Consider the following 16272-nt stretch of genomic DNA (forward strand, 5'->3'; position numbering starts at 1 on the left):
TCAGGTGAATGCCAGTGTTGTACATGCAATGGAACAGGTTTGTATAGAGGCTTGTTCTGGGACACAGAAGGATGCCATCTGTTTGCTTAACCTTTTGTGTATCTGTACGATTCTGGCTGGATGTAGTTGCAATTGTATCCTCCTTGTTTTTAGAACTTACACTCAGTGGCTCTTTATTAGGTACAACTGCTTGTTAATGCAAGTACCTAATTAGCCAATCATGTCGCACCAATTCAGTGTAATAAAAGCATGCAGACATGGTCAAGAGGATCAGTTGTTCCGAATAGGGAAGAAGTATGATCTAAGTAACTTTGTGGAATGATTGTTAGTGCAAGATGAGATGGCTTGAGTATCTCAGAAACTGCTCAACTCCTGGGATTTTCATGCAGAACAGTATCTAGAATTTTCAGAGAATGGTGTGAAAAACAAAAAAAAAACAAACATCTAGGGATGCTGGATGTGAGAAAAAATGCCTTGTTAATGAGAGAGAATGATTAGACTGGTTCAGGCTGACAGGAAAGTGAACAAGGGCTGTTGCTCTGCCTCATGAGGTTATAGACTGTAGTGGAATATGTTTCAGCTGAACAGTGGATGTCCAGATTTGATATGTCACATCGGTTCTGAGTCTATCCCATTCAGCATAATAATACAGGAGGAAGGGTATCCTGGAATCAGAGAATGTATGAAACAGGAGACCAGTTTATTTATGCCTGTTGTAAAAGAGATACCCAGCCTAATCTCAACTTCCAGCATTGGGCCCATAGCCTTGCAGAACACAGTTCTTCAAATACATCTAGAGGTACTATAAACATGATTAGGTTTCTGCATCCACCAAATCCTTTTCCTCATTTCCTCTATAACTTCTCTACCAATTTCTTTAAGTCAATGTCTTCTCTCCTTTCAGTAACAGGTGATTTCCACATATTCTCTTGCGCCCTCTCTCCAGCTATGCTTTGGTATACACCATCCTCGTATTTCTATATTCACTGGCATTGGTACCCAGTTTAATCCAGAGATTACTACTTTTGAGATCCTGATTTCTAATTTTCTCTCCAATAACCAATCTTCATGCAACTGGGCCCAATATGGTTGATGCAAATAACAAAAACTTGGTAATAAACATTACATCAGATAGCATCATGGAGAGAGAAAATCTGTTAATGTTTCATGTCAATGATCTTTTATCTAAACAAAGATACAAATCAGCTGGTTACCAGTACAGTATTACAAAACTATTTACAACACTAAAGGAAATGTTAAGCATTTTCCATTGCTTAGAACAAAGATTGAAAGTACTTACAGTAAATCAATTTTTATTTTGTTAAATGTGGTCTGTACAATGTATAATTTTCCTTTATTACTATACAAAGTATTTACTATTGTTCATATCACAGTAAATTGCAGTAATTTTCTTAAAACTTCTAAACATTGATTTCTAGCTATTTAAACAATTAAATGAAATGAATAAATGTCAGAAAAATGAAATTCTAAGATATTTCTCAATTTTCTGATGATCTAAAATATATTATTTCTGCATACAAATAAATATTTACAAGCTACCCTGCAATTTAGTGCTGATTTTATTTATTCACCCCAAGTGTTTGTTGCTCATACCTACTTATTACAGCTAGGTTGAATCTATTCTCTTTTGGTTAGATTGGTAAATGGAAAGCTTAAATTATTAAAAGAATGAAAAAGCATGCTGAAACTGGAAAACAGATTATCACTTTGTTCATTTCTTTCTGAGACTAGTATTCAAGACCAACCCAGAAGTAGTGGATGAATAAATTTTTATTTTGTCTGATGTTAGCCTTATGTAAGACGAATATGGGTAAGTATAGTTCTGCTTCAAGCAAGAAACGTTAACCAGACTGCACCCGACATGAGCCACCGCCGTTGTAGAAACAATGCACTTTGCCATATCAGATTAACGAAAAACACAATTTAATGAGAAGGGAAACATGTAAGTAAAAAATTCACCAAGCCAAAAACATGTAATAGCAGCTGCAGAGAAAAGTCTACTACCAAACCCTCCTACTGATGGGGGTTTTGTTGAATTGCAGGAATGGAAGCTAAATGCTATGTTACAACATAACGGCATCTTATTGATTTATTACTTTGCAGGACTTTGGTTTGAAGGCAGATGTGATTATAAAATGTGCAATTAAATACAACCCAACACTTCTCCTTGCATTCAGAAGGAAACATCTCCAACAACAAGTCAGTTCCTACATATATTTTAAATTTGGCTGCTAGGAGGAAAAAGGTTATCATTTTCCATATCCACCAGACAAAATTCTATCTGATCATCTTGAAGTATACCTTCTTGTCACTCAAGATCGAGTTCCGTGTTCCTTTCAGACCAATCAGCATAAAATTGATGCACTTGTGTCAACTGAATTCACTCTTTTTGTTGTCATTCCATGCATTGTAATGTTTTGTGTTCTTCTCGGTTGTTATGTAATGTTATGGGTCATATGTTGATATCTTTGCCTTTTTTTTAAAATAAGTTTAAAGCATAAAGCATTTCATACTTAAATGCTCCTATTCCTATACACTAACTTAAAGAAATGTTTAGAAGCAGGCTGAAGGAGTATAGTAATGATAAAATGTGAAATAGTAAGGAGCAAATGGTACATGGAGGAAATGTAGGCTTGGGGACACATGGATGGCAATAAAACAGGGGAAAAGGAAACTGGAAAATTCAGTTGTGATCTTGCGGTGTCAGCCTTTTGTCATTTCACATGGCTTTCTATTTATTCCAGGCCATTAAATTTGGTGGACTCAGGAGGACACGCAGTTTCAACTGGAAAACAAATATGATACTTTTGTGGCTTTAAATTGACATTTCTGTTACACATGGGACCAAACTGGGTTGCTTGATTCCTAGATGTTCCATGGTTCTGAGGTGAACTGGAGATCAGATTGCACATCAAAAGATCTCCTGCTCTACAATTGGATCTATCACTGAATCAGAAATATTGCTGGTGGCAGTGGGGGGAAGGAGTTCACACCTCACCCCTTAATTTTATGCTACAAAGGATCTGGGAAAACTGAGTGTGCACTATAGATGGCAAGTCTGCAATGTGGCTGGACTAACACTATAATTCAGTCCTTTAGCTGCCTTGTAGCTAGTTCAAAAGATGCATCTTAATTCCTCCCCTTGGTACTTGGACAATCCCCCTGCTGTATTGATAGACATAAACAAAGACTGAATTTTCTAAATGATTTGGGAGGCATTCATGGGATACATGCTCCAAAGGAGGAGTAATAAATTAAGTGACTTGCCAGTGATTAATCAGCTTGGATAATTTAGCCAATCCTACATCTCTTGTGTTTCATTTACTTCAGAAATTTCTGAGGTATTAATTGTCTGAAAAATAAAAGAAAACAGATATTAGATTGTATTTAAATTTTCTAAGTGTTCTGATTTAATCTATTATAGAAATCACTGTATTATTAGATATAATCCAATCTATTCAATACGTCATAACTCCATGCATTTATATTTTCAATGCCAAGTTTAAAGCTGCACTTCTTCAAAGTGTTTACCAAATCTTTGGTTATATATCTATACACCAAAATGTCAATTAACAGTACTTTAGAGTCACTGTTTGCCCCATGATTAAATGACAAAGGTGTCCATTAGGTTCAATCACCAAACTTAAGTGGTGGGCAAAAGATTCTTAGAGACAGGTTTCATGAGTACAAGAGATTGTGCAGATGCTGGAAATCTAGAGCAACACATATTAAATGCTGGAGGAACCCAGCAGGTCAGACTGCTGGGGGGTGGGGGGGGAATGATGAAATCAAAAGCTGAAAGGTGATAGGTGGAAGATGTAAGGCACTGAAGATGGGCGCAGAGAAAGGTAATGGGTGGAGAGAAGCATAGTCTGATTCAGGATAGTTAGCATGGCTTTGTGAGGGGCAGATCATGTCTCACAAACCTGATTGAATTCTTTGAGGACGTGACAAAATACATTGATGAAGTTAGAGCACTGGATGTGGTGTACGTATATTTTAGTAAGGCATTTGATAAGGTTTCCCATGTAGTCTCATTCAGAAAATTCAGGAGGCATGGGATTCAGGGACATGTGTGTGTGGATTCAAAATTGTTTTGCCCATAGAAGGCAGAGGAGGCCGTGGATGGAGCATATTCTGCCTGGAAGTCAGTGACAAATGGTCTTCCACAGGGATCTATTCTAGGATCCTTGCTCTTTGTGATTTCTATAAATCGGTTGGGTGAAGGCTAGGTAGCAAGTTTGTAGATGACATGAGTTTGGTGATATTGTAGATAGTATAGAAGGTTGTTGAGGGTTACAATGGGATAATGATAAGATGCAGAGCTGAGCTAACAAGTGGCAGATGGCAATCAACCTGGAAAAAAGTGTGAAGTGATTCACTTTGGTAAGTCAAATTTGAAAGCAGAATACATGCTTAAATGCAGGATTCTTAGCAGTGTGGTGGGACAGAGGATTCTTGGGGTAGATGTCTATAGATCCCTCTAAGCTGCCATGAAAAGTTAAGAAGGGCTGTGGTGTGTTGGTCTTCATTAGTCAGGGGAAAGAGTTCAAGAACTGAGCTAATGTTCTATAAAATCCTGGTTAGAGCACACTTGGAATATTGTGTTCAGTTCTGGTCAACTCATTATAGGAAGGATGTGGAAGATTTAGAGAGGACATAGAGAAGATTTAGCAGGATGTTGCCTGGATTGGAGAGCATATTTTATGAGGATAGTTTGAGCAAGCTAGGACTTTTCTCTTTGGAATGAAGAATGAGTAGCGAGTTGATAGAGGTGTACAAGACGATAAGAGGCATAGATCAAGTGTACAGCCAAAGTTTTTTTCCCTCAGGGTGGAAATGGCTAATACCAAGGGGTATAATTTTAAGGTGATTGGAAGAAAGTATATAGGAATGTCATAGTAAGTTTTTTTTATTACACAGAGTGGTGGGTGTGTGGAACATGCTTCCAAAAGTGGTGGTAGAGGACTTTTAAGAGACTCTTAGACAGGCGCATATTATGATAGAAAATGGAGGGCTATGTGGAAAGGAAGGGTTAGGATTGATTGTGGAGTAGATTAACAGGTCAGCACTTCATGTGCTAAAGGGCATGTATTGTGCTGTAATGTTTTATGTTCTGTGTATGTACATATCCATTACAAGGCATTTCTTCCCACTTTGTCAACAATACGGTGGAAGAATGGGTTGAATTTTATTCTGTATGCCCTTTTCAAATGGCATGCACCTTCAGTATGATCACTACTATCAAAATTACTACTGTGTTTTGTAAACGTGCCATGTTTAAAGGTGCACTTTTCATAACATATGTGCCTTCCTACAATGTTATTATTGGCGTTATTAGCTCAGTAGAGGGCTATATTTCCATGAGCTCTCTTCAGTCCCTTCTATTGTGACAACAGAAGATCTACGAAACCTTTGGAAGTGCTGAGAACAGTATTGTATGTTAAAAGGCCTGAATTATAGAATACATCACTGACTTGCTCTTATCAGGCAACTGAGAAGTGATCAGACTGTAGTTAAATATAACAGCCTAATGCAGTGAAAGATCACCACAAATTAAATGACAAGAATAGGGCAAATTCAGAGCTATAATAAAAGGGAATCAAAAACTGAAAATCTGAGAACTAAATAAAGGCAGGCAGCTTCTGTGAAGAGAAAACCAGAGTCAAGCTTTCAGGTTAATGACCCTTCCATACAATTGAAAGAATGAGAAAATGAGTACGCTTTAAACAGCAATAAGTGGGAAGGATGGAGAGAACATAGGAAACACCTATGATAGGGTGGAGACCAGGATTGTCCAGGTAACACACTATCTTCGAGCTTCCTAGTTAATAGAGGAATAACAGCAGGTACAAAGAGTGAAGAACAATGCCAAAAGAACTATGAGACAGAAACCAATGAAACAAATGTTGGAAACACTCAGCAAGTCAGGCAGCAACTGTAAAGAGCAGAAAATATGAGTTCATGTTGCAGACAAATAGCCTTACATCAGAATTGCACAGTTCTGAGACAACCAAGGAAAGCAGATTATTTTAAATTGTTTAATTCAACATTGTTTCCTGAATATTCTGATGTACTGTTCAAGTTCTCAGAATCTGGTAATCATGTCAGATAATTGTGTATTATATTGTCCTAAATATGGAAATCACATTAAGCAAATAGATGGCAACTTGAGAAGATACCTTCTCTCTCATTCAGTTTTACAACTTAAACAGTCACAATTTTGTAAATCATTACATCTTAACTTATCATGAGCAGTCAAATGATTTGTAAATCAGTACAGTTTTCCAGTACTCTTTATCTTTTTAAATTGGAATAAGACTCCTAACAGACAAGTTGCTATACAACATTAACAATATTTTCAATTGTAAGGTGGTAAGTATAACACATTGAACTATCGGCTCACAAAAACTGAATAATAGAAAATGGGCCAATAAGGGGTAATTCACCCTTGGGTTATTGGTGTTAACATGGTGGGAGTAGTAGCTACTCATGGAACCAAACGTGGGGAGTTGAATAAAAACAACTTCAATGAAACCAAAACTGGAAGGCAAATCCAACAGTAGCAGTAATACAATGATTTAATGCCAGTAACAGAAGGCATTTCTTGTTCTATCTTTGTTTAGGTTCAACTCCTTAATCTTTTTGACTCCTGACAACTTTGCAGTGCCACCATCAGGAAAGTACTGATACTACAGCTATTTTGGTAAATCAAATCCTTGCATGGCCTCCACACCTCCTTTAATTAATGTACAATAAAAATAACCAAAATAATTCAGTACGTGATTTAACAGCAAGCAATAACTATACTAGATGTGAGTAAGGAAATGAATGGAAAGGATTTATCATATCTTTCTCAAAGGAAAGGTGGATATCCAGTAGAAAAATAAAAATACTACGACCAAAATTAGGGCAGCTAAAGAAGATCTATTAAAACAACTTTTGAAAACAGAGGCATGATTAGGATAAGATTTCAGAAGAGCTTCAGTGAGCAGCGATGTAATGAATGACCACTTGAGAAATATATCAATGAAATGGGAGTGCAGCCTCAGAGTAAAACAGCTGAGGCAAGGCAGCGAGAGGACCCAATCATAATTATTCAAGCATCTAGAGAGTAAAGAGTTATACTGGAAAATAGCAAATGTTACACTATTTTAGAAAAAACAGTAATTAGATTAATCAGCTTAACCTTGATGGCAGGGAAGTTCATGCTATCATGGTCCTCTCTGTGGGTTTCAATCTTGATTGGAACTTATTATTTAGCACTGAACCAAATACTTTATATACCGTATTTTGCATCAACCACATTTTCCCATTGGACCTTCTTCACTACTTCAGCAACAGTATCGTGTTAATTTGTCATGATTTCTCTTTATCAATTGAAGTTGGATTTCTCTAAGCAATCCACTCATGTACATATGACACTTATCTGTCCACGATTATTGGTGAAATCACAGGAACCAGAAAATTTCTAGATTGGATGGATGTGTATGGCAGTTTGCCATAGATTAGAACCAGCTGTACAGGGTACCATTACCAAAAATTTGGGGGGGGGGGGGTGGGTATAGTGAATTGTGAGAATTGTCATGGATTTTAAGGGGATTCAGCCAGATTGATGAATAGACAGAAAGACAGCAGATGAAATCTAATGTTGAGAAATTTACAAAAGTGTTTCTCATTTAGGAAGAATGAGAATAAACAAGTTACACAAGAGTGCACAATTTTATAAGAGAAACACAAACAAAGAGATCTGGTGGTATATGTGATTGTTCATTGAAATACAAATTGAAACAGTAGTTTAAAAAATAAATCTGGAGCTCATGACTTTATAAATTATTAGTGTAGATTACAAGACCAAGAAAGTCATAGTAAAACACTTAGAGCAGAAGATGCCTGTGTGTGAATTCTTTTTACATATGGTGGTAGTTACATACTAGCTACTACACAGGCATGTCCATGACAGAGCAAGGTCTCGGTCCAGAGGTAATGGGGACCAAAATGTTTGGACACTAGGCTCTGTTGTGCTGAATCTCTTACAGAACAAGCGATTTTAAAAACAAGACTAATTCATGAAAATAAGTTAATACCAGAATATTGAAGTCCTTGCTTTTGTCCCCTTCAGGCAGAACAAATCTGCTTCTGGACTTTAGTTTTCTTTTTTCTTTCTGGCCATTTTCTGTTAACTTCTGGTCATCATAAGATTTTAAAATCTTTTCTAGCTCTGGTTCACACTGCCATGCATGCTTCAAGCCATTTTCTTTTCCTGGTAATGGACACTTATATTAATTACTGTCTGCACACAGTACAATTACTTTGTTTTTTTTTAGAACAAAACTTGTTTAGGAATATTTAAAATTACACCAATTTATTTAATAGCATGAAACAGTTGAAGATATTTTCTTACTGAGAAAAATTAATTCACACACATACTTTTATATAAATGCTGACAAAAAATTATATTGTGAAGTGGGAGCAGGTGTAAAAAGATCTCACTAAAAACATTAGTAGCCAAAACATAATTGAATTTTCAAACTTGTTTACATATTAAGTGCAAAATAAAAGTACATACAATTATATTTATTTATAAGCTTGGAGTTGGCTGTATGTCAATAGGAAGATAATGTGATCCCCACAAGGCTTTACTGGGACAATGACTACACCATAATTTGGTGTCACCCAAAATAATTTTAATTTAGTATCTCTCTTTTGACTTTAGCACATAAAGACCCTTTTGCCTAAAAATAACCAACAAAATGTAATCTCCAACAGCAGGTAAAACTATATAAAATTGAATCATAACCTATCTATATGTTTAAGCTCTGGGGCACTGGATTGAATTTTCATTTTTGTATTGGTGCAAGTTTTTGTCAATAAATCTTGGAGGACATCAAATCTTATCTACAATAAAATCTTTTCTTCTATAAATCAATAAATCTTCTCAATAAAGCATGCAGGACAACAAATCTTATCTTACCTTCACAGTGATGAATCACTTTTTCCCATAGTCTATTGTTTCTAAGACAAGTCAGATTGCCTACTATTAGCAAATGTCTTTTTCCTCTGCTCAGAGCAACATTCATTCTTTTTTCAGAGTCTATAAATCCAACTTGTCGAGTCCTCACGCAAGACAACACAATAATTTCTTTCTCTGCTCCCTGGAAAGCATCCACTGTTGAAACCTGAACTGCTTTAATCTCAGCCAGGTCACATTGAGCAGTGTAATTAAGTAATCCACATAACTGCAAGTGTACAAAAAGAAGAAAAATTGCAAATTGGCAAGTCGTTCATTAGTAAAGATTTAGTTAATGTTGCTGAATTCTTCCAACAAACAGTACAGCCCTGATAGGTGGACACGAAATGTTAGCCCTACTGTTGTCCATAATAATCGGCTATATACCTTCAGCATTTTTGTTCATATTTCGCACAAAGAAATTAATTCCTTAGAACAAAATATTAAGAGCATATGCATGGTTGCAACAAGGTTGATTGGGAGTTGATAATACTCAACTTACAATGTCCAATCTCAGTGTCATATTTGACTTGGGGTTCAGTGTTGGACCTTACACCATGCCATGAATAGATTTCCATATTTGTATCATTGTCTTTGTCCTAGCTCATCTGCTGCTAAAGCCCACATCAATACCCTGAGCAATTATTCCAATGTACTCACATACGGGCTCCTTTGTTCAACAATTGTAAACTTGAGATCATTTTGTCCATGGCTAATTTTGAATATCCCATTCACCTGTTGTCCCCAAAAAACTGGCTCCCAGTTAAACAATAGTTTGGTTTTAAATTATTATTCTCGATTTGAAATCCCTTTATGCAATCATCACTCATTATTTCTGAAATCTAGTTTAGTACTCAGAAATTAATACCCCAATAGTTTCAGTCTCTTGCTCATCTTTAATTTTAATTGCTCCAGAAATCATGATCAGAATTTCAGCTCTGAAATTAAATTCCAGAAATATCAACACCTCCCTGTGCTTTTTAACACTACTTCTCAGCAAAGCTTTTAGTCCTCAAATTAATATCTCATTGTCAAGCTAATATCTGATAATACTCCTATGAAGCTTCTTGAATGCTTTGGCAATGTCATAAAAAGAAAGTAGTAGTATGCTATCAGGCCCTTTGAGCATACTTGACCTTTCAATTTTCTCTCTTTCTTCTACAGCAGTCCGAGATATATCTCATTAGCCCCAGGGAATTACCTACATTAAAGCTTTGTACGACATTTCTTTCCTTTTCACTTAACAATTTGTTCTAGAACTTCACTGCCTGCCTCCATAGATTCTTCAACTACAACTTCCTTCTCCTTAGTAAACACATCCTCCTACCTACAAGTAGCAAGCAGCCCCTTTTGAAGATGTCAAAAGTTTGAATAGACCAAAATGTAGGCAGGAATAATTTGAAGACTGGATAACGCAAGCTGCCTGTGTGTTGTCCTCAATTTATTTAGACTGTTAATTAAGCAGTGCATCACTCTCTCACTTATCCCTTTCATCAAGAAATAGAACACTACAGTACAGAAACAGGTCCTTTGGCCAATCTAGTTCATGCTGAACTGTTATTCTGCCTAGTCCTATTGACACACAATATAGGCCTCTGCACCCCTCCCATCCATGTACCTATCCAAACTTAAATGTTGCATTTGAACCCACGTTACCACTGCTGCTCACAGCTTGTTTAATACTCGCATCATCCTCTGAGTGAAGAAGCTCCCCCTCGTTCCACATAAATATATCACCTTTAACCTATAACCTTTAGTTTGTCTCATCCAGCTTCAGTGGAAAAACAAGCCTGCTTACATTTACCCTCTCTATACCCCACATGATTTTGTATACCTCCATCAAATCTCCCCTCATTCTCCTACACTCCAGGGAATAAAGTCCTAACCTATTCAACCTTTCCCTATAACTCAGGTCCTCAAGTCCTGGCAACATCCTTGTAAATTTTCTCTGTACACTTTCAAAACTCTTCCAGGAAACTTTCATAAAGTTTTTAAAATTGTGTATGGTAGTGCATAATTAATGGTGTGTATGTGTCATTAGCAACAGAAAGCCACAGGGGAGGTGAATTATTTACCCTCCCTGATGGGTAAGCACTTTAGCATCTAGACACAAATTTACACATACCTTCTGTCAATCTGTAACAAACAATAGTTGCCTAACTCTGATTTCCAATCTCATATAACACATCTTAATCCAGTAAATGTCACATTCAGATTTTATTTTTTTCCTCAGCCACCCACACCGGAACTTATTGGAATGCATATGTTTTACCATCTTTTTTGGTAGTTATTGTGGGGTTTTATTTCCCTTTTATACTGACATTGCACATGGCACATCAGTTGCTGCCATCAAAGTAACATGTAAGTACCTTCACAAAACTAATAGTTTCGGCATCTAAGTGCTTTACAAGTGAAACACATCAGGGTAGATATACATGTTTGGTAGCTTGCACAGATCAACCAAGACAGATGTGGTAGAACTCCACTTCTAAAGATCAGTTCCATCGAAGTCAAATTCTATTTCACTGTCATTAAACATGTTTTGTGATGTACAGTAGCCTTGAGTTACTCTGAATAATTATTATGCTGATTTTCAGGTTTCCTAGCAACTTATCAAATTCAATCAAACTATCAATCCATGAGCATTCAAGTTAACCAATTTGAATCTAGCCATTATACAGTAGATATTCAAGGATACATATGATATCCATTTTAATGCTAATTATATTCATACTTTTTTACCATACCCCTTAGTTCCTTACATATTTAAAAATCATTCCTCACTTCCTTCAATTTACTATGGGCAAAACAATACCAGTATTTTAAATCACCTTGAACATCTGAGATTTGTATAATGTTATCACTCCAATCATAGATCCTTCGATTCCACTAGCTATCAAGGACTGGATGAGTTTTGCAGTGAATGTTGCTTCCTCCAGATTATGGTAGCTGCCATCCATCTGCATCTGGACAGATCAAAACATAGATCACATTATTATGCAATGAGACAACATTTTGTACATTTTACATCAAGTTTCAAGGCCTGTGCCAACTACTGATATTTGAGGGAAGATAATTTTGTCAGCAATTATTTGAACATTGATCTCAGTTGGACTGAGTGCAATGTTAAAATCAAATATTCCAAACTCAATATAGGTAATGAGAATGACCCTAGCAAAACAAAATTTAATTTAGCAGTTTTCAAGTGGAGACGCATCAATTTTCTATTAAGCAGTTACTCAGTGGCCAGATGTATCAGAATTTATTATTTGAGGATGAAGCAAGAACAAATGTACGTGCTTGATTACACAACACTCTTGCATATACTGTATGCATGGATTCCCACAGAATTGCTTACCAATTAGGGAAAAACAAATCAGTAATTAAATAAAGTATTTAAATTAATGATGGTAGTCAAATTATATAAATACTCCTGGGTCAATTTAAACAAAGCCTTCATGTAGCCACCCCAAATAAAATAGCATTATCATGCCATTGATAAAGTTTTAATTTTGATGTAGAATACAAATTGAAATAACTTATATTCATTTTGAATGGTTAAAAAAATAAAACTGCATTTTGTACTTTGACCAAAATGCAAATCCAGATATGGATTCCATACACAGGACCTAAATCAGAACATCACAAATTCAAAACATATCATAGCTAACGTGAACACAAATTTAAAGCAAGTGTGAGAATCCACTAGCCCACACCAGAAAAATTGAATGGACAATTTTTGCTTTGTTATGATTGAGACTTAAAACAAGTTCCCATTCTCATCTAGAGCAAAACCAGTCATATTAATCAAAACAGATCTGCAACAAGCCAAGAACGGCACATCAGCTATCATCACACTAACTACAAAAGTCAATATGTATGGTTCAAGCATTGGAAATGCTCTAGACTCTACAACTTACAACTCAGTAGAGCAACAGAATGTTCAGGTGTATACAAATTGAGTGGACATTCTGGCAGCAATAGAAATTCTACTACTACTCTATCTCCTCTCATGTTTGTCAGTTCTAAAGTTAAACTGTTGTTCAAAATGTTATAAAGAGTAAGTTTCAAGAATGTGTACACTCTTGTCGAAGAGTTTCACGTAATAGGTGAGCAATCATGAATTCTCACACATACACATAAGAAATATTTACCGCAAGATTGTATTTTTTTGCTGCATAACTTGTCATCATGTGTAATGCTTCGTAATGTTATGACACATTGCTGTTTTGCAATGCTGATTTATTTCAGTTTGGTTTCACTTAATTGCAGGCAAGTATTCAATCCTGCAAATAATGATTAGCATGACAGCATCCCAATTGTTGTTAAAGAAGTAATATCTCGTCACCACTGCATTCATCTGATGAGTTACAAAAATCCCCTCACTCTTTCATGAAGAACTTAAAAAATGAGCAAATTTACAAAAAAATGTTTATACCAAAACTGGAAAAACAACTATCATTCTAGATTAGTCAGTCATGAAAGGTTAATTGGAAAATGAAGAAATCCCATCATTTAAATTCAAGCAATTATCAGACAGACAGACATACTTTATTGATCCTGAGGGAAATCGGGTTTCGTTACAGCCGCATCAAGAATAGTGTAGAAATATAGCAATATAAAACCATAAATAATAATAAGTTAATCATGCCAAGTGGAAATAAGTCCAGGACCAGCCTATTGGCTCAGGGTGTCTGACAGTCCAAGGGAGGAGTTGTAAAGTTTGAAGGCCACAGGCAGGAATGACTTCCTATGACACTCAATGTTACATCTCGGTGAAATGAGTCTGGCTGAATGTACTCCTGTGCCTAACCAGTACATTATGGAGTGGATGGGAGTCATTGTCCAAGATGGCATACAACCCTCTTCCACTCAAGGCTTTGAAGTAAATTCTACCAAGGCAGAAGAACAAAGGTAGCCCAGAGTACCTGTCATTAGATTAAATAGTTAATGCTTTTCTGGACATTCTAGATAATTTCTTACAGTTAAGACAGAAAGAAAGATAAAACAAGGCCTTTTTTTATTGTTTGATAAACTTAAAGAGACTAGAATTAAAATTATTTTCTCCCATCTCTTTGGATCTCTGCCATTGTAAATAAATTACCAAATGATTTTCTTATCAAATTCAAAACAGAAAGAAGAAAGTGCACATGGTGATGGGTATGGTTGTTTGTCTATACTAACAGATGATGCTGTAAAAACTGCAAATTAACATCTTCACCCCATAAAGAAGACAGCAGGGGTAAATTGTAGAAGCACACATTTTTTCAACAATAAACATCTGAAAATTTTTTAAACTGAAGCCATGGGTATGATATTGGGAGTTTCTTAAATTGACATATTACTCTAAAGGAAAGATGAGGCTAATATATAAAATATAATTGGACTATAATATGTAGTGGCATTAAGTACTATCAATTTTATTACAAAGTTGGGGAGAAATTTAAAAAAACACATTTATTTGCCTTGTGTAATACATTTAAGAAATTGTTATCAACTTGAATAAACCATTAAGATTTCAGCAACCACTGCAGAACATTTACCTGTTCATGTCCTTTGACATTATAAAAGCAAAGTGTAGGCAACCAGTCCAATAAAGGTTTCAAATTCAAAGTAGAAACACCATCAATAAGACTACCATTGTAGAAGAGTTCATTGGTTATAGCACTTATAGTAGGATGGCATCTGTACTGAGTCCTAAGCATAATAGGTTTATGACCCTGGGTTTAAAAGAGAAAAAAAAATCCACCATGATTATAATATTTACACAAACAATATGCACCCACATGAATTGTTCTCAATTGCTTCCAAAGAACAGTAAAACTTGCGTGCCATCATTGCTTTGTTTATCTTGGGTATGAACACTGACAAACAGCTTTTTTAAAATGAATTAGAAAGAGGCACTTATCAGATGATGAAAGACAAAGCATATACCATCATTAATGCAAACCTGTCTGTGTTCTAAACAGAGTTTACATATTCCTTTTGTGCTTTCCGTGCACTTGGCAAAACGAGCACACATTATAAATAATGTTGGGTGCAGCTGGTGTTGCCCTGTAGATTCCACAGCTGAGACAGTTGGCACAGATGGCAGACTACACCAATAAAACTGTATGAAGCTTGGATGGGACTTAGTGCAGGCAATACAGAAAACATAATTGGGATTATGGACACACAGGCAGGTTTGTGCAGATGGGATGGATAATTCTATGACTCCTTGCTCTATAGAAGTATAGCTAAAATGCATCAATTAATACACCAGATGCAAATAATAAATGACTTTTGCATTTGTTATTTAACTGATAATTTATAACTTTTAGACTGATTATGGAGACAAAATATTTTTCAGAAATGCAAACCCGTGAACTAGGAATATAATAAATGTAAGTAAATTTTTAAATGAAACACCAATACAGAATTTCATGATATTAGATCACTTATGCAATTTCCTTCAATAAAATTGTTGTGCAGTCTTTTGGCTGCAGAAGTTTTTATTTGCATTATATATACTTCGATAAGCAGTAATATAACTCAGCAAAAGGAATGATCTATTGTGATGATAATCCTTAAAGGGTGATTCAATCACGAAAACTTCATAATCAAAATTCATAAAGCACATGGCAAAATGGAGACAAATTGAAAAGAAGGTGAATACAGGACTGTATCACTAGATTCTGGGAGACTGGAAAATCACAAATGTCCCTCCATTCTTTAAGAAAGGAGGGAGGAATAAGAAAGAAAATTATAGACTAGTTACCCTGACTTTGACGAGATGTTAGAGTACGGTACATTATTAGGGATGAGGTTCTGGGGTACTTGGAAGTAAAGTAGGCCAAAGTCAGCATGGTTTCCTTAAAGGGAAATCTTGCCTCACAAATATGTTGGAAATAGCAGGCAGGATAGACAAAGGAGAATCAATTATTTACTTGGATTTTCTAAAGGGCCTTTGTAAGGTGCTGCACATATGGCTGCTGAAGAAAGTAAGAGCCCATGGTATTCCAGGAAATATACTAACATAGATAGAGGATTGGCTTACTGTCAGAAGGTGGAGTTGAATAAATGGGGCCTTCTCTAGTTGGCTGCCAGTGACTACTAGTGCTCTGCAGGGGTCGATTTTTTCACACTACATGCTGATACTCTGGATGACTAAATCGATGGCTTTGTACCCAAGTTTGCGATGATATAAAGATAGGTGGAGAAGCAGGTAGTGTTGAGGAAACAGGGAGCCTGCAGAAGTACTT

The 16272-nt window shown here is 36.0% G+C and overlaps 1 protein-coding gene across 1 annotated transcript in view; it reads right to left on the reverse strand.

Annotated features, from left to right (window-relative positions):
• Positions 1-1214: 1214 nt before the first annotated feature.
• Positions 1215-16272, reverse strand: part of LOC132391564 (protein ZGRF1-like) — a 93889-nt gene continuing 78831 nt past the window's right edge. The window contains exons 28-32 of the mRNA XM_059964922.1: positions 14575-14751; positions 11863-11997; positions 8996-9260; positions 8131-8284; positions 1215-3377 (exon numbers count right to left, since the gene is read on the reverse strand). Coding sequence (XP_059820905.1) covers positions 3323-3377; positions 8131-8284; positions 8996-9260; positions 11863-11997; positions 14575-14751 — 786 coding nt within the window. The 3' untranslated portion in view covers positions 1215-3322. The remainder of the gene's footprint in view (positions 3378-8130; positions 8285-8995; positions 9261-11862; positions 11998-14574; positions 14752-16272) is intronic.

The sequence above is a fragment of the Hypanus sabinus genome, chromosome 3, assembly GCF_030144855.1.
Source record: "Hypanus sabinus isolate sHypSab1 chromosome 3, sHypSab1.hap1, whole genome shotgun sequence".
Taxonomy (NCBI): Eukaryota; Metazoa; Chordata; class Chondrichthyes; order Myliobatiformes; family Dasyatidae; genus Hypanus; species Hypanus sabinus.